The sequence below is a fragment of the Cynocephalus volans genome, chromosome 4, assembly GCF_027409185.1.
Source record: "Cynocephalus volans isolate mCynVol1 chromosome 4, mCynVol1.pri, whole genome shotgun sequence".
Classification (NCBI taxonomy): domain Eukaryota; kingdom Metazoa; phylum Chordata; class Mammalia; order Dermoptera; family Cynocephalidae; genus Cynocephalus; species Cynocephalus volans.
Window position 1 is genome coordinate 120,158,377 of NC_084463.1, and position 25,358 is coordinate 120,183,734.

At 33.7% G+C, this 25,358-nt stretch overlaps 1 protein-coding gene across 4 annotated transcripts in view; it reads left to right on the top strand.

The window, feature by feature from the left end:
* Positions 1–25,358, top strand: part of PRMT3 (protein arginine methyltransferase 3) — a 136,801-nt gene that overhangs the window by 67,979 nt on the left and 43,464 nt on the right. For 3 of the 4 annotated variants that reach the window (XM_063093687.1, XM_063093689.1, XM_063093690.1), the window contains 3 exons: positions 3,397–3,475; positions 20,041–20,228; positions 22,238–22,324. In XM_063093687.1, the coding sequence (XP_062949757.1) occupies positions 3,397–3,475; positions 20,041–20,228; positions 22,238–22,324 (354 nt within the window). The remainder of the gene's footprint in view (positions 1–3,396; positions 3,476–20,040; positions 20,229–22,237; positions 22,325–25,358) is intronic. The other variant, XM_063093688.1, reaches the window with a different exon arrangement.

Genomic DNA, 25,358 nt, shown 5'->3' on the forward strand with positions numbered 1-25,358 from the left:
TGTCCAGTATTATTTATCCAGATATATTGCTTAAATCATTTAACCTCTCTTAACTGATTTTTCTTTTGTTTAAATACTAGTCAGAGCCTTAAAAATAGTTTAAATAGTTAGGACCTTAGAAACTATCTCTAATATTGTTCAATCAGGATTCTAATCTTAGCTAAAAGTAAACATCATGAGATATGTGGGAAAGTGCATATTAGTGTTTATTATTTCAAATGGGAGCAGACATAGTACAAATACCAAGGTTCAAAGTATTAAGTAAAGTTGGGTTTTTTATCCTGGGAGGGAAAGTCCTGTGGTTATCTTTGTGGGAGGAATCTCATAGTTGGAATTGGCACTAATTTGGTCATTTTGAACAAATTATTTTCAGTGGGTTTTAGAATTCTATTTCCTAATTGTAAAGAAATTTTGAGTGTTTTTATATATTTTGTATGCAAATAAAATATATTGGCTTGTCTGAAAAAATTAGAGACACAAGAAAATGTATTCTGAAAGACTCCTGAAAAAGAAAAAAAAAAATGGAAATTTCAGTCCAAATTCACAGCTTGTGATATAGTTCCGAAAAAGAAAAAAAAAAATGGAAATTTCAGTCCAAATTCACAGCTTGTGATATAGTTCCATTCACTAAATAAAATGGTATGTGATTCTGGAGAGTCTGGTAAATCTTTATTCTTCAATTTATTAAACACAATTTAAAATATCTGATTTGCCCTTTAAAAATTTATTTTTAGGGCCGAGCCCGTGGCGCACTTGGTAGAGTGCTGCGCTGGGAGCGTGGCGACTCTCCCGCCGCGGTTCGGATCCTATATAGGAATGACCAGTGCACTCACTGGCTGAGTGCCGGTCACGAAAAAAAAAAAAAAAAAAAAAAACGACAAAAAAAAAAAAAATTATTTTTAAAATAGCTTGTAATTTTTTCATCTAACATTTATTATTCCAAAACCTTTTACACATATTAACATATTTAATCCTCACAATAACTCTGTGAAGTAGAGTACCATTGTTACTGTAGCTTTACAGATGAGGAGACTGAAGCGTAATGATGTTAACTTGCACAAGGATACATAGAAAAGGGTTTTCAATTCAGGAGTCCACCCTCTTTATTATTGATATTGACCATAATACCATTTTAAAGTATGGTGTAATTTAATCCCTGATGCATGGCTAATAAAAACTTTTATCTTAAGTGCAATAAATGAGAAGTTGCCAGAAGGAGCTACTTTAAATTACTGATTGAAGATTTTTTTTGGTTTGTTTGTAATGCAAGGAAGTAAGATGGAGTTTGAGCATATGGAAACAAAATACTTAGATTTAGCTAACTACTTTGAAAGAGTAATACTAGAAAACAACTTGACACAGTGCCAGACCAATAACAAACTATTTTTTTTTGTCCTTGTCAAAAAAAAAAAGGACTAGAATGAATACTTAATTTGTACTAAAGTTTAAATTTACTATTTTATTTTATTTATTCTAATATTTTAAAATGCAGTAGTTTTGCAAATAGGGACATTTTTTCACTCTATTAACATGTTTGCCAGCCGATCTTTTTCCCATAAGGTAAATGGAAGCCCTTCTTTTAATAATTCCCTGGCATAAATTATAATTCACTTTAATCAACAGAGGAGTGCCTATTTATAAGCATTTGTGTACATAGATCTGCATAAATTATGTCAGATTAGTAAAGATTTCTTAGTTGAATTCTACAAGTCCTTTGTTCTTTGAATACACAGATCACATTAATAGGGAACTAACTTGAAAGGGTTTGACATACTACTGAAGTACTCTATCCAGAAAAAACAGTTTTCACCAAATCCTTTCTTTTCCTAATGTGAACACATTGATAAACAAGCTTTTTTGCTATGTCTTTGTTTTGTAGGCAATTATTTTCTTATCAATGAATTAGTGTGTTGGTGGGAGTAGGTAAAATGCCAATGTAAAGTGGCTAGCGGCAGTTTAATTAGGTTTCTTTAAGTGATTCAAGCATGAGAGCTGTATTTTCTGTAAATTTAAATTTGCTATTAATCTTCTGTAAAGATTATCCATTCTGGGTTTGCAGGTTTTTCTTATTCTGGGGAAACTTTTAAAACATTTTTTGTTTATGTAATTAAATAATATTGTATTTATCCCATCAGACAGTTATTTGTGCACAGAACAAATGAATGGATGAGAACAGTTTTGATTTAGAATGCTAAGCTAAGGGTAAAATTCATATTGGTTCACCCTAAGCAGTAATAAAGTGTATTATGTGCTGAGCACTTGGATTTCCCTGCTGCTTAGGAAGGTTTCCCCCTGCTTGGGGCGTGAGCCCTGGAAAGAGGCAAACTAACTGAAACTGGCATTGATTCCTCAGTCATGATTTCTTTGTCATTTCTATAATAAACTGTATAGCATACTATTAGAATGTAGTGTATTTGTGACACACAAATTCTCTTTTCATTTGTATTATGATTATCCTTTCTTGGTAAAGGATTCATTACTGTACTCAAAAATCTGGAGTATATCAGGATTGTGTTTCATAAACTGTATTTCAAGCAACACTAGTTCTGCAAGATGTTGATAGATGTTAAATCGGAAAAAAGAGGTCTATAGTCAAAAAGTGGGTAATATTTGTTTAAAATATGTTTAACAGTTCTCTTTACCATAACACTACTCAGAACTTTTAGTGTGCTAGTTTGTATTATGAATCTCTTCAAAGAGGATATACCATCTGGTGTTTCTCAAATCTCTTTGACTAATGACTCCCCTGCCCGCCCCCCCCCGCCCCCTTTTTAAACAAAAGAGAAAGTCATTGGGCAGGGAACACTGGGAAATGGTGTTCTAGACTAGGGTTTCTCAACTTTATTTCTATTGACATTTTTAGCCAGGTATTTCTTTGTTGCAGGGGCCTGTACTATGCATTGTAGGATGTTTATGAGCATTTCTTGGCTCTACCTAGTAGATGCCAGTAGCATCCCTCCATCCCCACCCCCAGTGACAATCAAAAATGTCTCCAGACATTGCCAGATGTCCCCAAGGGGGCAAAATCTAGTTGAGAACCACTGCTCTAGATTAATATTGCAACATTCTAGTAAGGTATAGGGTTTAACAATTTCTATCTGAAATTTTCCTTTTAATGAGGAAGAAACAGTGGTCTGGAAAATGGAAACACAGGTAAAGAAGGTTCAGTATATTTTACCGTAACAAACTTTCTGGATCCACTTTATACCTGGCCCAATTTTTTATTATTATGTGGAGACTTACTGCAAAAAATAATTTCAGACTTCACAAAATATTATATGACAGAGACAGAACATATAATTTTTTAAAATTGAAAGAGTAGCCCAGATATTTAAATTGATCTGCATGTGAGGGTATTGCATATTTCTAAAAACTGTTTTTTCCTTTTTTATACAGGGCTATTTTCTTCTTTTTGAGTCTATGTTAGATTCTGTCCTTTATGCAAAGAACAAATACTTGGCAAAAGGAGGATCGAGTGAGTATAAAATTCTGGTTTTAATAATCTAATTTTAGTCTGGCAGAACCAAATGAACCTTTGGATTTCAAATAAACTATGCATGGCTGAGAAAGTTTCCAGTAGAGATGAAAGATGTTTCCATTAGAAGAAGTTTTAAGACATTCGTTTACTGTTCAGTTGAAAGTAGAACATATAAGATATGCAGGACTCCAAGTTAAGGGTATTCTCGAGAACACTTTTTATAAAAAGTTTGTTTCCTTTTTTCTCATAAAAACCTAAGGACTAGGTTTGGAAGCGTTTTAATATTAAAATCAAAATCTAACAGAAACTTCTTTTCATTTTTAGTTCCTTTTTTTCCAGTACCATATTCATACTAAATTGTAGATTATTCACTTTAATGGCAAATTTTCCGTGACTTATACTAAATATATAAACCCAGCTTCTGAGTGATTTAATGAGAACATTTAAGGTAGCGACTACTTTGTTTCTAATAAGTTTTTAAAGCACAGCCTACTCAATCAGTATTTATAAATGGGTCCCACTAAATTTAGAAGGCTTTCTTCTTACATCTCTGGAAAACATTTAATCATGTTATTAACTCTTCATATTCAGAGTGAGCTTGTGTTTCTACAGGCCGTCTGCTGTGAACAATACAAACAAAATGTTGTCTTTCAGGGCAGGGATTAAGTTTTGTTTGTCTTTGACTCTTCAACAAGCGCCACAGCTTCTGGAACATAGATAGAACATCATACATGTTTGCCAAATTGAATCATTAAAACTAAATTGAATAGCATCTGTCCCACTTCATTTACCTCTCCCTGCACTTTCCCTTTCTCAAAGCTTCCTGATCAACAAATGGTTTCTTTCCTGGGTTAGAGTACAGTTGATAAAACTTACATGAATGTGGATGAGGCATTTTGAACTAGTGTCATTTGGCCATAGTTATACCTCCTGCCCGTCGAGATTCTATAAAATTACATTGGCAGTTATGGTACAATCAAAAATCAGGAAGGCCAAAACATAAAATGCAGAGAAAATTATCTGGAACAATAGAGTTTTTTTTATAACAACATTTAAGTGAATTTCCTTCCTTTTTCAAAATGTGCTCATTTTATCACTGTATTTTTTGCAACCATTTCAAGATATGTTCCTGATCACTGTCATGAACCTGGCTAGAATTTTTGGATATTGTAGTCCCCCATTATCCATAGGGTAAAATGTTCCAAGATCCCAGTGGATGCCTGAAACCATGGATAATACCTAACCATATGCATGAATTTCTTCTTCTTTTTGCGCAATTTCACAGAGAGAAGATTCGTTCTTACTGTATATCTTAGCAATCTTAGCATACGATTCTTTTTCTTTTCTTACTAAGTTGAGAACCTTCACCTTTTACTGAAGGAAGCACTTTATGGCTTCTTTTTGGCATATCCAAATTGCCAGCATCACTACTTTTTCACTTTGGGGCCATTGTTAAATAAAATAAGGGTCACTTGAACACAAGCACTGTGATACCTCCACAGTTGCTCTGATATCTGAGACAGCTACTAAGTGACTAAGAGGTTAGTAGTGTCTACAGCATTGGATACACTGGGCAAAGAGATGATGATTCATGTTCCCAGCAGGACAGAGTGGGATGGCAGGAGATTTAATCACACTACTCAGAACAGTGCACAATTTAGAACTTATGAATTGCTTATTTTTGGAATTTTCCATTTAATATTTTTCAGACTGTGGCAGTTGACCACGGGTGACTGAAACCACAAAAAGGAAGGAAACCTTGGATAAGGAGGGACTGCATTTAGCCCTATCTTACCTTGCAACAGTTGGCTATGTCTTTCTATAATTGCAGTGGCTTTGTTTTTTTAGTGACTAAATGGAAAATGACTTAATGACTAAAAGGCAATATTGTCTATCATTTGTTGATTGTCTACTAGCTGCCAAATGATATATTCTACCTTTATTTATGTTATTAAATGTAATCCTCACAACAGCCCTTTGAGATTTTAGAAACAATCTCATAAAGTTTTCCAGGATAACACATGTTAAGTAGCCAAGCCTTGATTTTTTTTTTTTTTTTAACTTAGATCTGTCTCCAGTATTCATGTTTTCAGGGAACTTTGCTGTTTTCCTATAAACATGCACTTTTAAAAATCTGATTCTTGCCTTGAAGTTCTAGGGAAGGCTCAGATAACTGCTTCCATACCTCCCTGAATGCTATTCATTGATATTACTGAAGAACTGACAGCAACTTAATATATTTAAATTGAATTCTTGATGAAATTCATTAAGAACCTACAGCAATGTGAATAATGGCAAAGCTATTTCCCATCATCAGAGGCATAAAGAGGAGGCTCATAAGTTTAGATCTTTCCATATTTTTATATAGCTAATATTAATGTTAAGATAATCTGAAGGTATATTGAAGAAGGGTCAGCATTTAACTGCTTAAGCAGTGCTGTTGAAAGTTGTTAACAGAATCAAGAGAAAAGAAAGAAAAGTAAGAAAAGAGTAACATTGAATAGCTTAGCCTATTTGTGTGTTTGAGCATGTCTTGATAAATATCAGCAATCATTTAGATGCTCATTCCTTTATTGCAACGTTTTCTTTTAGGTTTTTCTGAAGGAATGATTTACTAAGCAATTAGTAGTGTACAGACTTCAGAACAATTTATTGCATTATGAGAGAAGAAGAATATTGAAGGCCCATATGAACATGATGGGAGCATGATTTATTTTTACATGAGTTTAGGTTTATTTATGTTTCACTATATATATAATAGCATGGAGTAAAGGCTTTATAAAACACAGTCAACCAATACTTGGGTGTTCATCCTCCCTGTTATCACCAAGCAATTCCATAGTACTTTAGAGGCACTCATTTGCTACTTACTAATAAAACTAATTTTGTAAAGTTAATGAAAGCAGGTTTACTGAAGACCACTTCTACTATTTCTAGCTAAGATTTACTAACCACTAATTGTGTGTCAGAAATTGTAGTGTTTTATACTCAACCAACCAAGATATGAGGAGGAAAACTAGGAAAATGTTTGTAGAGACTAAGACTAAAACAAATATATATATTTTAGGATGACAACGTAGAATGTAAATGTTTAATATCTTAAGAATGTCAAAGAGTACATCCACAAAAATTGGAAGGGGAAAGCAGAAGGCAGGTGGGAGGAAATGTTTATACTTCAGTTGCTTTATTTTTAATAGCAAGAATTTGTGTAATATTATTTAAAGCTGACAGATCAAGTAGTAGAACTATAAGTACATTTAACGTTACAGAGCTAAAATTGAAATGATACTGTTGGTTAAAGTTGAGTGATGAAGTTTGTGGTGATAGATACTATCTATATTGATTGTGGTGGTGATTACACAACTGAATGTATTTATCAAAGCACATGGAGCTATCCACCAAAAAGGGTGAGTTTTGCTGCATGTAAATTATACTTCAGTATAAGTGACTTAAAAAGTGAAATGGCAATTTCCACCTCATTCAGGTCAAATGAATTATGACATGACTTGATTCCTAACTTTTCTGAAAAATATATTAAAGATGTATAATAACTCCATGTCTAACTCTGTATTTGCTGTTAGTATTATCAATACAACTCTCTTTTTAATTTAAAAAAAAAAAAAAGTGGGTGATTAAAAAGAGAGAAGGGAGGGCCGGCTCATGGTAGCTGGGTGAGCATGGTGCTGACAACACACCAAGTCAAGGGTTAAGATCCCCTTACTGGTCATCTTTTTAAAAAAAAAAAAAGAGAGAAGGGAAAGGGAAGAATAAGGAAATATATTAATTCTATCATTACTTATGGTAGGAGATTAGTAAATAGTGTTGAAAATAGAGAACTGCTTAGCTCTCAGGTTCTTCAGTAAAAAAAAAAAGTACAACCCAATGTTGGAGCAGCCAGATTTATAAAACAAACTCTATTAGACCTAAAGAAGGAAATAGACACTAATACCATAATAGCAGGGGACCTGAACACCCCACTGTCAATATTAGACAGATCATCTAGGCAAAGAATCAGTAGAGAAACACAAGATCTAAACAAGACTCTAGACCAATTGGAATTGGCAGATATCTACAGAACATTCCACCCAACCATCTCAAAATATTCATTCTTCTCATCAGCACATGGATCATTCTCCAGGATAGATCATATATTAGGTCACAAATCAAGTCTCAATAAATTCAAAAAAATTGGAATTATCCCATGTATCTTCTCAGACCACAATGGATTAAAACTAGAAATTAATAACAAATGAGACTCTGGAAACTATACAAACACATGGAAATTAAACAGCATTCTACTTAATGACATTTGGGTCCAAGAAGAAATCACGCAGGAAATCAAAAAAATTATTAAAACTAATGAAAACAATGATACATCATACCAAAACCTGTGGGATACTGCAAAAGCAGTATTGAGGGGAAAATTTATTGCATTAAACGCTCACTCCAGAAGAATAGAAAGATGGCAAGTGAACAACCTAACACTTCACCTTAAAGAACTAGAAAAACAAGAACAATGCAAACCTAAAGTTAGCAGACGGAAAGAAATCATTAAGATCAGAGCAGGACTGAATGAAATTGAAAACCAAAAAACAATTCAAAAGATCAACGAATCAAAAAGTTGGGTTTTTGAAAAGATAAATAAAATTGACAAACCATTAGCATGGCTAACAAAAAAAAGAAGAGAGAAGACTCAAATAACAAAAATTATAAATGAAAAAGGCGATATTACAACTGATTCATCTGAAATGCAAGGAATCATTCGAGACTACTATAAACAACTATACGCCAACAAATTTGAAAATGTGGAGGAAATGGATAAATTTCTAGACACACACAAGCTCCCAAAACTGAACCGTGAAGACGTAGAAAATTTGAACAGACCAATAACAATAAAGGAGATTGAAGCTGTTATCAGAAGGCTCCCAACAAAGAAAAGCCCAGGACCAGATGGATTCACAGCAGAATTTTACCAAACATTGAAAGAGGAATTGACACCGATTCTTTACAAACTATTCCAAAAGATTGAAACGGACACAAATCTCCCAAACTCATTCTATGAAGCAAACATCATCCTGATACCAAAACCAGGTAAAGATATAACCAAAAAAGAAAACTACAGGCCGATATCCTTGATGAATATAGATGCAAAAATCCTCACTAAAATACTAGCAAACAGAATACAGCCACACATACGAAAAATTATTCATCACGATCAAGTGGGATTCATCCCAGGGATGCAAGGTTGGTTCAACATACACAAATCAATAAATGCGATACACCATATTAATAAACTCAAACACAAGGACCATACGATCATCTCTATAGATGCTGAAAAAGCATTTGGTAAAGTTCAGCACTCATTCATGACAAAGACCCTCTAGAAGTTAGGTATAGAGGGAAAGTATCTCAACATAATTAAAGCCATATATGCCAAACCCACTGCCAATATCATCCTGAATGGGGAAAAGCTGAAAGCTTTTCCTTTAAGAACAGGAACTAGACAAGGATGCCCACTCTCACCACTCCTATTCAACATAGTGTTGGAAGTACTAGCCAGAGCAATCAGAGAAGAGAAGGAAATAAAGGGCATCCAGATTGGAAAAGATGAAGTCAAACTGTCCCTGTTTGCAGATGACATGATCCTATATATCGAACAGCCTGAAACCTCTACAAAAAAACTCTTGGAATTGATAAATGATTTCAGCACAGTAGCAGGATACAAAATCAACACACAAAAATCAGTAGCATTTCTTTTCTCCAATAGTGAACATGCAGAACGAGAAATCAAGAAAGCCTGCCCATTTACAATAGCCAACAAAAAAATAAAATACTTAGGAATTGAGTTAACCAAGGAGGTGAAAAATCTCTATAATGAGAACTACAAACCACTGCTGAGAGAAATTAGAGAGGATACAAGAAGATGGAAAGATATCCCATGCTCTTGGATTGGAAGAATCAACATAGTGAAAATGTCCATACTACCCAAAGTGATATACAAATTCAATGCAATCCCCATCAAAATTCCAAAGACATTTTTCTCAGAAATGGAAAAAACTATCCAGACATTTATATGGAACAATAAAAGACCACGCATAGCCAAAGCAATGCTGAGCAAAAAAAATAAAGCTGGAGGCATAACACTACCTGACTTTAAGCTATACTACAAAGCTATAATAACCAAAACAGTATGGTACTGGCATAAAAACAGACACACTGACCAATGGAATAGAATAGAGAATCCAGAAATCAACCCACACACTTACTGCCATCTGATCTTTGACAAAGGCACCAAGCCTATTCACTGGGGAAGGGACTGCCTCTTCAGCAAATGGTGCTGGGATAACTGGATATCCATATGCAGGAGAATGAAACTAGATCCATACCTCTCACCGTATACTAAAATCAACTCAAAATGGATTAAGGATTTAAATGTACACCCTGAAACAATAAAACTTCTTAAAGAAAACATAGGAGAAACACTTCAGGAAATAGGACTGGGCACAGACTTCATGAATACGACCCCAAAAGCACGGGCAACCAAAGGAAAAATAAACAAATGGGATTCTATCAAACTAAAAAGCTTCTGCACAGCAAAAGAAACAAAAGAGTTAAAAGACAACCAACAGAGTGGGAGAAAATATTTGCAAAATATACATCTGACAAAGGATTAATATCCAGAATATATAAGGAACTCAAACAACTTTACAAGAAGAAAACAAGCAACCCAATTAAAAAACGGGCAAAAGAGCTAAGTAGGCATTTCTCTAAGGAAGATATACAAATGGCCAACAGACATATGAAAAAATGCTCAACATCACTCAGCATCCGGGAAATGCAAATCAAAACCACATTGAGATACCATCTAACCCCAGTTAGGATGGCTAAAATCCAAAAGACTCTGAACGATAAATGCTGGCGAGGCTGCGGAGAAAAAGGAACTCTCATGCATTGTTGGTGGGACTGCAAAATGGTGCAGCCTCTATGGAAAATGGTATGGAGGTTCCTCAAACAATTGCAGATAGATCTACCATACGACCCAGCTATCCCACTGCTGGGAATATACCCAGAGGAATGGAAATCATCAAGTCGAAGGTATACCTGTTCCCCAATGTTTATCGCAGCACTCTTTACAATAGCCAAGAGTTGGAACGAGCCCAAATGCCCATCATCAGATGAGTGGATACGGAAAATGTGGTACATCTACACAATGGAATACTACTCAGCTATAAAAACGAATGAAATACTGCCATTTGCAACAACATGGATGGACCTTGAGAGAATTATATTAAGTGAAACAAGTCAGGCACAGAAAGAGAAATACCACATGTTCTCACTGATTGGTGGGAGCTAAAAATTAATATATAAATTCACACACACACACACACACACACACACACACACACAAACCCGGGGGGGGGGGAAGAAGATATAACAACCACAATTATTTGAAGTTGATACGACAAGCAAACAGAAAGGACATTGTTGGGGGGGAGGGGGGGAGGGAGAAGGGAGGGAGGTTTTGGTGATGGGGAGCAATAATCAGCTACAATGTATATTGACAAAATAAAATTAAAAAAAAAAAAACTGAAAATTACTCTTTTTTCCTCTGGGTGGCTGCAATAACCATCCTCCTAAAAAAAAAAAAAAGGAACTAAAGACAGAAAGTTGTAATTATAAAGTTAGCTGCTAGAACAAGAATACAGTACTCCCTATATGTAAGAATTAATACTCAGGAAAAAAAACCAACAAAAGAAAAAAAAAACCAACAAAAAAACACAGATACAGAAAAGATAACATAAAATGGCAGGCAGAGTCATGAACAAAAATTTTTTCCTCATATCAATAGATGTAAATGGGCTAAACTCGTCTATTCAAAGAAAAAGAATTTTAGAGTAGATCACAAAAGAAAACCAAATTCTGTGCACTTTATAAAGCCACATCTAAAACAAAGTAATTCAGAGAAGTTAATCTTAGAAGGATTGATAAAGATATTCAGGCAAATCCAAGCAAAATGGAAACAATAGTCATGGGAGTGATACCAGAAAAGGGAGAATTAGGGCCAAGTATTGTATAATTAATCATATTAACAGGGCGTAGCCACATGTTCTCACTTATTGGTGGGAGCTAAAAATTAATATAAAAATTCACACACACACACACACACACATACACACACACACACACACACACACAAACGGGGGGGGGGGGAGAAGATATAACAACCACAATTATTTGAAGTTGATACGACAAGCAAACAGAAAGGACATTGTTGGGGGGAAGGGGCGGAGGGAGAAGGGAGGGAGGTTTTGGTGATGGGGAGCAATAATCAGCCACAATGTATATCGACAAAATAAAATTTAAAAAAATAAATAAATAAAAATAAATAAATAAATAAAACACATTGAAGTGGGAAAAAAAAAAAAAACAGGGCGTAGGACTAAAGAGCAAAATCATATGTTTACCTTCATAGACACTGAAAGGTTTTTGGCAAAATACGACTTTCATTCTTGATTTTTAAAAAAAAACGAAAAAATAAGAATACTAGTTTACATATAAAGTATATTTATCTCACCTGAAAATATGTATCATGTTAGTGGCAATAAACTCAAAGCCTCTTCTCTAGAGTCAAAACAAGATTTGGATGGTCAGTATAACACCATTATCTAACATTTTACCAGAGGTATTAAGATAAATTTTAAAAGGAGGAGATAAAAATTACTCTATTTGTAGATTCTGTGATTCAAACCTAGAAACTTCAAGGGAATCAAATGAATGACTACAGATAATCAAAGATTTTAGTACATCATGGAGCTACGAAATAACATAATTAGAAATAAGCAAGACATATGCAGGCAACTTTACTACTGAAGAACACATGAAGAAGATTTAAATAAATGGAAAGACATACCATGTTCTTGAATAGAGATAATCAATACCATAAAGATGTCAAAGTTAATTTAAAATGTAATGCAATCTGGGCTGACCCCGTGGCTCAGTCGGGAGAGTGCAGCGCTGGGAGCGCTGAGGCCGCTGGTTCAGATCCTATATAGGCATGGCTGGTGCGCTCAGTGTGGGCGACACCAAGCCAAGGGTAACAATCCCCTTACCAGTCACAAAAAAATAAATAAGATAAAATAAAATGTAATGTAATCCAAAAATATTGACAATTGTTGAAGGAAGATAAGTACATGAGAGTAAATTATGCTCTTTTATATATTTTTTTATGTTTTTGAAAATTTCTATAATATAAAGTTTCTAAAAGAGTAACACAATCCCTACCAACAGTTTTGTGTTTTTAATTAAATAGGCTGATTCTAAAATTTATATGGAGAAATAAATGAACAAGAATGGTAAGAAAAACTCTGAAATAGAAGGGTACTGTGGTGTCAGAAGGATACTGGAGGAATAGTGCTACCAAATATAACACATATAAAGCCTTAATAATTAAAACAGTATATTATCTGTTCTTGAATGGAGAGATAAGTCAAAGAGAATGGAAAATCCTAGTATAGACTCAACTATATACATGGCATCTAATATAATTGAAATGATTTACTGTAGCAAATTGTGTTGAGACAATTGTGCAAAAATAAATAAAAGTAAAATTTAATCTGCACAATAAATTGTATGCTGTAATTTTCAAATGAGTCAAAGATTAAATACAAAAAAAAAAGTTGAAAAGTAAAAATACTAGAAGGAAACATAGGTTTATAACTTGGGGGAAGGGCTTAAATTCAGAAACCCTAAAAGAAAGACTGAAAAATTTGATTACATTTGTATAAATTTCTAAATAGAAGAATATGGTATAAGAAAAGTCATGAGAGAAACTACAGACTGAAGAAAATGTTTTCAATTCCTGTCACTAACAAAAAATTAATGTCTTTACACATAAGTAGATCCTACAAATAAATAGGTCACAAACCCAATCAGAAATTGGACAAAGAATTGAATGGCAGCTCACAGAAGAGGAAATACAATTGACTCTTAAACGTGTGCTCAGTCTCTGTCATATTAAGAAAAATGTCCTAAAATAAAATAAAACAAACAAAAAAAAATTAAGGAAAAAAAAGAAAAATGTCCTATCAAAGAAATCTTTGCCTTACTGAAAGTCACGCAGAATTTTTCTCTGTTTCTTTCTTGAAGTTTTAGATTTTACATTTAGGTCTATGATTGATTTTAAGTTAATTTTTGTGTATGGTGTAAGGTAAGTGTACATGTTAATATTTTCTAGTACCCTTTGTTGAAATGCTTTCCTTTCTCATGAACTGCTTGGTATCTGTTTTGAAAACTAATTGACCATATTGTGTGGATCTATTTCTGTATTCTTTTCATTTGATCTTTAAGTCTGTTTTTTACCAGTATCATACTGTCTTAATTATTGTAGCTTTATACTGAGTCTTGATATCAGGTAAAGAAAGTCCTCTAACTTTGTTCTTTTTTAAAATTTCTTTGGCAGTTTGTGTGTGTGTGGTTTTTTAAATAAATTTTAGAATCTAGTAATTTTTGCTTAAAAAAGACTGCTAGAATTATGACAGGATTGGATTGAATGAATAGATCAATTTGGGAATAATCAGCATCTTAACAATATTGAGCTTTCCAATCCATGAACGCAATTTATCTTTTCATTTTTTAAAGTCTTCTTTAATTTCTCCTGGCATTGTTTTGTAATTTTCAACATAGGTATCTTGCATATCTTTTAAATTTATTTTTAATTATTTAAAATTTTTGTCATTCTTACAAATGGAAATTTTAAAATTTTATTTTTAATTGGCTGCTGCTAGTATAAAATACAGTGTGTTTTTGTTTATTAACCTTGTATCCTGTGACCTTGCAAAATTTACTTGTTCCTTCTAGAAGTTTTATAGAAGGCTACAAAATTTCCATGAAAACTAGAAAATCAGGCCAAAAGATTACGCAGTAAAGAACAATGCTCAAAATTACCTTGTGGGACCGATATAGAAGTGATTTAGTGCCTACCCTAACGCAAGGCACTACCTGATCTGTAGGGTACTGCACTGCTGATCTTGCCAACAGTAGATGTTGCTGCCTCTGAAAAGTAGGCATAGCTTTAGGTGCGTGTCATTAGTGGAGCCTCAGTCATGTGCCCATCCCTAATCTGCAAGGGAGGGAGGGAAAGCAAGTTTCTGTCATTTTCACTTTTTACAGAGGAAGCAGGCCCTGTCTCACAGCATAGAGGATTACACAAATGGTTCAGAAGGGGGCGTAAAATAGAGTGGCAGATACATAATATGGACTGATAGTTCTGCCTCTTCCCAAGATTTTGCATTGGAATTCACATTGGAAAACCTGATCTGTACTTACAAGAAACTGCCTCTATTATAAATGACATATTTGCAAATGTACTTTCCTTGCTATTTCCCTCTTTACATGGAAAACTGAGCCTTCCGTCTTAATTCTCCCTCATTTCTTCTTGTTTGCTTTCCTTTTTAGTGTTTCTTTTTGCCCCTTCATCTTATTCCTTCACTCAGAGTGATTAAGTAAGGCTGAACATTTCCATCTTCCCCACTTTGCCTTGAAATTTTATTCATTTCCTATCTTTCTCAACCTCTTTTCTCCTTCCTCTTTCTCTTCCAACAATTGCCCATTTGCCTTAGGAATGTGGTGTTCCTCTTTCCCTTTTTTCCATTTGGAAAGCATAAAATGTGGTATCATGCATAATGAAAAGCACATGCACTTTGCAGTTAGACCCTTAGTTGGATCTCTCCTTTGTTGGCTGACTAGTTATCTAGTTAGCTGATGAAGACCAGTAATTTGGGTAGGTTACTTTATCTCTCTAAACTTGTTTCCTTATCTGTAAAATGAAGAGTATAACCCAGCTTTATAAAATTAATCAGAAGTCTAAATGAGATGCTTGACATATAGTTGTTGCTCAATAAGTGCAACTTACTGAGTTACAGCTGGTAAACATGAGATCAGTGTTGGGTTTATACTGTATAAAAGTTAAGAAATGAATTTAAGCATTGTGGTATTCATACCTGGCTTTTTGTAGCACTTCACATTTCCTACACTTTTACATAGATTATCTCAAGTAATCAGCCACTGACAGTGATTCATAATGCTTAAAAGTTTCCTTTAGAGGGGCTGGCCCGTGGCTCACTTGGGAGAGTGTGGTGCTGATAACACCAAGGCCCAGGTTCAGATCCCTATATAGGGATGGCCAGTTAGCTCACTTGGGAGAGCATGTTGCTGACAATACCAAATCAAGGATTAAGATCCCCTTACTGGTCATCTTTTAAAAAAAAAATTTTTTTTTTCCTTTGGTATTTCTATAATTCACTATCTACTTCAATTACAAATCTGCTTTTTTCACATTTATTTTGATTTTTACAGTGATATTGCAGTAGTATTATTTTCTACTTTATTTACTACATAATTTTTCAAAGCACATTGCAGCTACGTGTCAGCCCTAGCTAAGCTGTAGTGGGCCTAGTCACTATTTATAAGTTAAAGAAGGGGAAATGTGTCCAATTCCAAATAAGTATTACTTAATTTTTTTAAGATACTCTTATTATATAAGTTGGAAATTAGTTTTTAAGCTCATTTGACTCCTAAAATATATGCTGATTTGTTGACTTTTTAGTACATTTTCTTTTATGCATTTCAAGCATTTTGCTATCATTGGCTGCTTTTTCACTAAAATCTTTCCCCGTATTGTTACATATATTGTGGAAAAAAACAGTTTACTTTGACTTATTTACTATCTCCTTTTGTTCTAAATTTTTTTTTATTCTGTAGTTATTTATAAACAAGCAGTGACACTAGTGTTTACTAGGAATTGTTTGTTTATGCATCTCAGTCTTATCCTTTAGTGTCCAAAAGTTTGTGAGGCATTTCTAGTGGATAAAGGATTTCCCATCTTTATCTGTTCACCATTTGAGCTGTTCTAGTGACAAATGAATTCTGTGCAGTGAATCGAGAAGGACACAGATGTCAAAGCCATGAATTTACAAATGGTCTTTTTTAAGGGGCGTGCTTCTGTCCAATAGGCACTTTGTTAATTTCACCTAGAAGAAGGAATAATTACTCAATTATAGCTTCTATCTGACAAAAATCAAATGACAAATGTGTCAGAATGCGAAGGTAAAGGGTTAGTCAGGATTCTGGCAGGTGGCCCAAAATTTTAGCCAGCTATGAGGAGGTAAATACAGAACCAAATAGACCTATAACAGTGATTACAAATCCTTTATGAATATTCATGGATCTCACTAACTGAAACAAAAAATAAGTTCATTTCTAAATCCTAACAAATACAAAAATCATAATTTTCTGTATCTTTGTGAAATATAATTTGTTTGGAAAATACAGAAAAAGTAAAATCATATTCCTCTTTAGTCTGTTTCTTCTTATTACATAGTTTCAAAACTGTTTTATTACTTTCAATCAGTTAATTAGTTTTCCTTATAAAAAGTTATCTTTATTTCTTAGTGGTATTACTAACCTGTTGTATTGCTCTATGTAGAGTCAGAGATCAGAAAACTTTTTCTGTAAAAGGCCAGATAGTATTTTCAGTTTTGTAGGCCATAGGTTCTCTGTCCCAACCCCTCAGCTCTACCACTATAGCACAGCACAACCATAGACAATTTTTAAACAAATGAAGGTGGCAGTGTTTGAATTAAAATTTATTTACAAAAACAGGCAGCAGGCTGGATTTGACCAGGGACATAGTTTGCTGACCCTGATTGTTACTGAGACTAATGGCATTAAAAAATTCCACTAAGATTTTAAAAACATATTCTAAAGTAGAAAAACTTTATGAACTGTGTTAAGTAAACTTGAATGTCTGTGTAGTACACAACGCTGGAGAATAGTTTCGATAAACTACAGGGTGAATGGCACTCCTTAAAGTAGTATCAGTATGGTAGCCCTGATAATAACCCCCCCTCGGCCATTTCTCCCCTATCTGTATCAGGGGTGTTTATATTTAGTCCTCTGCCTTTTTTGTACATAAAGTTTTATTGAAGCAAAATCATGCTCACTTGTTTACATACTGTCTGTGGATGCTTTCACACTAACAGCAGAAAGCAGTAGTTTCAACAAAAACCATACAGCCTGCAAAACCTAACATAGTAACTTTACAGAAAATGTTTGCTGACCCCTGACTATATATATCCTTCTTATGTTCCTCTTTAAGGATGAAATTATAGGGCATAATGTGGGAAAGCATCTATGATTGTGATACTAAGTCCAACAAATGACATATCAAGAAGTTAGCAAAATATCTAAAGTTGCTTCAGAATTCTTTTTTTTCTTCATTGTTTTTCATCTTAAGGATCTGGTTCAGGAAAATAAAATACCTTCTTATGGCTGATCCTCTTGCTGGGTTAGCATTTTCGGTAGCAAAGCAGTTACTGTGAAGAATTTGTATCAATCAGGAATTTAAATGCAGTCAAGAGGCTTTCCCTCTGTGTGGAGGAAGGGAAGAGTATATATAAGTGATTGTTTACATGGCCGTGGGCTCTGGCCCAGTGCAGCTAGCATGCCTTCCTCACAAGCCTTATGAGGAAGACTTGAGAAACTTCTCCATGACATAGCACTAAGTATTTTTGCAGGGTATCTCACAAGTTAGGTTTGGAAGCATTTGCTTTAATGCCAGCAGATGTTATCATGGGCTTTATTTGGAAGATAATTTAGTGCTGCAGTATTGAATAATAGAATTTCCAAGGCTATGGATAAAAGCTAAGTTTGGGAGAATGAGAGAGTAATTTCTCTACCAGTTAAGTATGAAGGCTAGTTAGTAATCATGGGATTGTTTCTTTTCTGCATTTCTTTGGTACATTTATACTTTCAGTTTGTTGATATTGGAACATGTGATTTATATCTTAATTCATGAATCACCGAAAAGTTGATATTTGAGATATTTGAAGGACAAAATTAATTTTGTTTTTTAGTCGAGAAAATTAGTATTTTTAAGGTTTTATGTTATAAAGACCTTTACTTATTAATAGTACAGAGTTTCTTCATTTGTTGCTCGTTTCTTAACTCTTATAATGCTTACCCTCTTGGTTCTCTTCTTATTTCTGTAACCCCAGCTTCTCAGCCTCCTTTTCTACTTCTACATATCCCTTAAATTCTCGTACTCACTATGTATTCCCCCTAGGTCTCAGGAGCTCCCATTACTTACATTTGCATTTGTATGCTCATGGTCTCCAAATTTATATCGTGAATCCAGATAATGTCTTTGGAATGTCAGACCTATGTATTCAGCTACAATCTGTTTGTCCTGTAAGCAGTAAGCTCTCATATTCTTCTTGAATCTGCCTGTATTTATTCCGTTATGATGGTTAGTACCACAATTTGTCCGATTGCTAAAGCGAAACACTGTCATCCTAACACTTCCTTCTTACTCACCTCCACAACCAGTCAGTCTTAAAGTCCCAGGAGTTCTACCTCCTCAATATCCTTTGAATACATCTCCTCCTTTTCATTCCCCCAGCTATACCCCTATTTCCAGTCACCTGGATTATTATCTCTCAATTTGTCTCTGTTTTAGTTTTGAACCCTCCTCCTGTTCATTCTCCACATTGTACTTCAGATGTCGTTTCTAAACCCAAAATGTGATCATGTTGCTACCCTATGTAAAATTTTTCACTAATTATCATTATTCTTACAATAAAGTCCAGTTTACTAATGTGTTTTACTTAGCCACGTATTCTTTGGTCCCTACTTGCCTTTCTAAACTTATATCTCACTGTTTCTCTCTAACTGGATTGTGTATGGGCCATGGCATCTATTACTTGTGACCATTTATGGACACTGCTCACTCTGCCTTGAACACTTTTTCCCTCCCTACTCCTAACTTACTTGGGCTTTAGTTCTTATCTTACAAAATAGCCCTGTTCTCCTGTCTCAGCCAAATCTGGATTAGTTCTTTTTTGCTGTGAGCTCCCATAATACCTTGTACTTTCCCTTTCTTAGTATTTATTATCTTACAAATAATTGTGTATTTATTTGTCAAAATTGACTAAATATAAGTTTCTTGAGGGTAGGGGAATGTATTCACAGTCTGTAAATTAGTCTGGCACATGTGTCTGGCACCTTGATGCTCATAAATATTTCCTTTCATATTAAATAAGACAGGGTAATATGAACTGGCCTTCTACACAACCATAAAATTCCGTTGCATGATTTTTTTACATGCCACATATCTTTTTAAATGATTTAATTCTTTCTGCATGTTTTAGAGTAGTATATGAAGTAAAGACCTAGAACCTTTTTAAAGTTTGCATATTTTAAGTTCTAATGTTAATAAATATGCTAATTTCAGGATTATTTAATTATATCATCCTGTTTTAATACTTTCAATAGTAACCTATCATTGAAGTCCTTATTTTAATCTTATCGTCTTGAAATGGGTATCTTTTTTTAAAGGGGCTGCAAGCTAAAAAATGTGGTTGCAATCCCTGATCTATACCTTCTTTAATCTCCCATTGGTAGTTATTCATACTGATGGATTTGGTATTTGTATTTAGCCTTTTGAAAATTACACTCTGTCATAAAGGGAAATAATGGTAAATTGTTGGGCATTTTGTTGGTTACAGTCTACCCTGACATTTGCACTATCAGCCTTGTAGCCGTGAGTGATGTGAACAAACACGCTGATAGAATTGCATTTTGGGATGATGTCTATGGCTTCAACATGTCCTGCATGAAGAAAGCAGTTATTCCAGAAGCTGTTGTGGAAGTGTTAGATCCGAAGACTCTTATTTCAGACCCTTGTGGTATTAAGGTAGGTGTTTTACCAGTTTAATTTTTTTATAATGGTATTGCCATTCTTCTTAGTTCAGTATTTGAAATCAATATATTCATTTTATAGATGGACCTTCAAAACAGTACTCTTCAAATTTTAATCAGTCTAAAACAACTTGAGGTCATAACAGAAGTATTTACCAGTTGACTGTATCATCCATTTAGAATTACTTCTGTACATATTGAAGTTCCTTTTACTCAGTTTTACAATCCTTCAAATCTGAACTGGTTGAATCATTTGCATTTACTTTGGCTTTATTAAGGCAAAAAATCCTTGTTGTATTGTCATTGCTGCTTCACCACCATGTCTTGGCCTTATTCTAGCATCTCATTTATAGCCAGATTATTCACTCATATCATGTATTCCTCACAGTTTAACTTCTCTCATTCAGATTTCTTCCAGACTTTTCAGATTAAGCTATTACAGTGAATTTGCCCATGAAACTAAAGCCCTACTATATTCATATTTCTCAGTTAATTTCTTTTGTATTTTATTATCTTATTTATTACCATGTTAATATCTGGTATTATTGTCAATTTTTGTACGTTGAATTTACATGGGTTCATTAATAACTTGGCAGTGAAAAATAATATAGATTTTCTTAAAAATTCCTTCATTTGTCTCTTTCCAGACTAGGTAACCAAATAAATATAGTTTATTTAGCATTAGGTTCAGAATATTGTCTCCTCCTTCACTGTTACTTTTATAGTATCAATAATTGTACTCTGCACAAAATATTCAGTAAATGTTTATTAATTTTCTTAAATGGATAAGGTATTAAAAATTAGCATAGAATAATAAACATGAAGTTTCTCGACAGGAGCAAGCTGATTAAAATTGTATTCAGCTTTTAAGGAAAAATAATGTAGCCTGCTTGATGATTATAGGACTGTTCAGTGCTCTGGTACACTGATTGTAAGGGATTTACTTGGGATATTTGGTTCAGGGTAGGAGTGTAGCCAACTCAGCCTTAAGGCTGAACAGAAAGAGGGCAGTTGGGGGTAAGTGCTAATTTCTCTCTCTAGTGTTTTCTTTGTTTAATACTGAAAACTGCTATGAATAAATAATTGAAGTAGAAAATTTATGATTGAAAAACAAAGGTTTTTAAAATGTATACATACCCTTTTTAAAAATTAATCATTTATTTGTTCAAGTAAATATAGTTTGTTCTATGCTCCCCAGTCCTCCTACAAATAAAAGGTAACCAACCACATTGTAACTTTGTAAAATTTTCCTCAAACTGTTTTAAATAGAGGAATGCCTCAGGTAAGTAGCTATATGAATTGTGTTCACTAGGTTATAATCCACTCCTGGTAGGTCACTGATGGCAGCATTTACAGCACACTTCTGGTCAGATTGCTGTAGATGAAAGGCTATTCTGTCCTCTCTCCAAAGTGAAGTGGGGCAGGATTGAACCAGGGCAGAATGGGAAAATAAAGATATTTGGCTATTTTCTTCATGAGTTAAATCTTCATAATAGTTTTGCTGTTTGGTTTGAATTGTGGTATTTTTTCCTAATATCTAACAAACTTATCCTTTAATACAGTTACAGAAATGAATTTTAAAACTTTTCCTATTAAAATATTGACTTATCAAACATAATTTATAGCAAATGTGGCAGGTATACTAAAAATGGTATGCAAAATGATTTTAGGTGGAACACAGAAAATTTTTATTTGAAAGTTATTTATTTTAGTGTGTCTTACAAAAACTGTAGCACATTAAAGCCATGATTTGATGTATACTGTTGCTTACAAGAAGTCTAAGTAAAACATACTAATTTGATTTAAAGAAAAATTAATAGTGCTAGTATCCCTTAAATTTGGAAATAATCCCCAAAACAGTGTGTGAATGATTAAAATTTGCAGAACATTGGTTTACAATAATTCTTTTTTCATAAAAAAAAAAAAGAAGTAATGTTAATCTGGGTTTTTTTTTTTACTTTTTTTTTTACCAAACTGTACCTTCTGCTTCTTTTTAATGGGTAGCATATAGATTGCCATACAACATCTATCTCAGATTTGGAGTTTTCTTCAGATTTTACACTGAAAATCACAAAGACATCCATGTGCACGGTAAGCTATTTCATTCCACTTCACAAATTTCACTAGCAGTGCAGTTGATTGGCAGGCTAATGAATTAATTACCAGGCTTGTGATAAATGAAAAGCTCTATTACCTTTGACAGACTACTTTGCTTTTGGTAGGCCATTGAACAGATCTGGTTTAATAGGTGAGTAAACTTCAAAAAAGTTAGTTTAGCACAGTAGAGAAAGTGTTAGGAAACTGTGCTGACATAGTGATATTTCTTTATAGATTCTTAATTGTTACCTAACATAATTAATAAAGAGTGCTCAATTTTATCTTCAAAGACAAAAGTTCTGATCTTACTCTTCCCAGTAACTCTTAACACTCAATTTAGTTGGAAATAAGATATGTTTATTTGGCAGAATATTTCATATTCATGTACGAAAAATAATTAAGAAACCGACACTGAGTTATCTTTCTTTAAAGAATCAACCTGGTATAATAGAAAAGGAAGGTATGAGCTTTAGAAAAGTTAGGCAGATCTGGATTCACATTTGGTTCTGCTACTGACTTGTTTCTTCATTCAAGTTACCTAAGTAATCTATACCTCAGACTGTTCAATTGCTTTAAGAATAGGGATAATTCGTTCTATCTTGATGACTAATTACATGGACTAATGAAGTAATATATATGAAGGCACATGCAATGTAGCCAGAAATGTTAGATTTCTTATTTAAATATATAAATTTTTTCCTCTCTTAAATAATTTCTAAATGTTTTGTCAATTTTAAGATAATATTTACCTTTACCAGGAGACTCAGAATATTAATGAAATGTGGGCCTTTACTTTAGCAAGTATGAATTTACATAGGGGTATTGACATAAATATTTGTATTATTTTGAAAATAATTATATGGTTTAATAATTATATTAAAAATAATTATATGAAATTGTTTCAGGGCTGGCCAGTTAGCTCAGTTGGTTAGAGTGCAGCCTTATATTCATTTGTACCCCATACCAGCCAGCTACCAAAACACTGTTTCAGTTCCTTTTGATCCAATAATTATTTTGTATCCAAATGAATTTAACAATGTGTTTTGATGGTTAGAGGGATTCTTCTTTCAGTTGAAATTGGCTTTACAATTTTTAAAAGTTAAGTATCTAGATTCCAGATTTGTGATTTTGAGGCACCCATTATATTTATTTACTTAATTAACAAAAAGCAGAATTTTATTCTTCCCATTCATTTCCCACAAATTTTCTAGTTCTGCTGTTTAGTAATTGAAATGATTTGGCCAATTGAAATTACAGGCTAGAGGCTACTGCTAGACTTCCTCTTAGTTTTTATATTAATAATCCCTGAGGGTTGAAAAAAGACCATATTGATTAATGAAAATTGATCAATTTATAAGGGAATTCTTAGAAATTATAGTCATATGAATATTATTAAATAATATTTCAAATTTATTTTCAGTGACTTTTATATAAATCAAAATAGAGCACATATAAAACTCTAGTGAAGATGTCGAAAACTGCATTTTTGGTTGTTCACATTTTTGAGCTATGTATAGATAGATGAGCTTATTGATTTGCATTGAAATGTTCTTTATTTTCTGATTTATTGGTTAGGGTTCTTAGTTTCAGACAACAGAATCTAGATCACCTTGTTTGAACTGAAGCTGATTTATTAAAGGGAATCAGATAATTTCCAGACACATTAGGAGACCTAAAAGAACAGACTGTATTTTGAACTTCTAGAAACAACTCCTAGAACACCTTACAATTGGCCTGCTACAAAGCTGCCTCTGTTGGGAGGAAGATGGCTCCACCACTGCAGGCTCTGTTAACCCTAACGCTCCTGGCCCACTCAGTGTTAGCCACCACTGACAACCCCAGATAAATAAAACCCTTCACTACCATCCTGTTCCCTGCTCTCTGCTCCTCAACTCATATTGACCAGTTTCTCCTTCCAAATCATCATTCAGCACATCTGCTTGGCTGAATGTAGGTCATGTGGAACTTTAGCTATCAGTAAATTTTGGAAAATAGTTTTAGCTACAGTAGTTTTATGCTATAGTAAGAGTTTCATATCACATATATCGAATTATTTTCTATTTCCTATTATTTGGATAGAATGCAAGAAGCTTTGTGTTAAAAGAACTGTATCCTTCAGTGATCTTAGTTTAATTTCATATACTTAAAAGAGTAAAATAAAAAGAAGCAAAACAAGAAAAAAACCGGGTATGTTTACTTAATCCAAAGATTATGATCAAAATTTTGGTATTGAAGAATAATGTAAGTATCAGACAGGTACTTGCAGCATTTGTCCTTGCACAGTCCAAGAGTTCCATGAGAAAAATGAATTAGAAACAAACTGTTACATTTTCTTACATTTATAAAGTACCTTTTAGATTTGCATTTTATTCTCAACTTGCCTGAATGGCTTTTATGTAAAAGTTTTTTTTAGAAATGAGGCAGGCTAGGGTTTGGAGGAAGGTGGCAGGAGGTTTATAATGTCTGTTCTATAACTCCAGGAGGAATGTGTTGTTACAAACCATATTCACTAGATGCATGCCAGGTTATACTGAATGTTAACTCTTGTGATAGTCTGCCATGTAATTAGTTGATATAAATTGTCTTCCTGTGATGGTAATATTTAATATTCGTTGAACACGTGAATGTCAGGTAATGTGCTGATCACATTAAAAGCATTATTTTTCATTCTCATAATAGCTATTTGAAGTGGATACTAATAAGAGTCCCATATTACTGGTGAAGGAAAAAAATTCACTATAATGTTTTACTTGTGAAGTAAATATCCTTAACTCTTTCCTGATCCAAAAAAGTGTAGTGGAATTGTACCAACTATTAAAAGAACATAGAGAAAACTTATGAATAAGACACTACAGGTATGGAAGAAAACAGGCCGCATGCTGTGTTTGAAACAAATCTGGAACATGTTGCGTATGAAAAAGATTTGAAAATTTTTCTCTTCAGCCAATAGTCTTGCAGTTGTTGGGAGGGAGAGGGAAAGAGAATGTGTATAATCAAAGTGCACTCTTCTTGAGACAGGAATAACAGA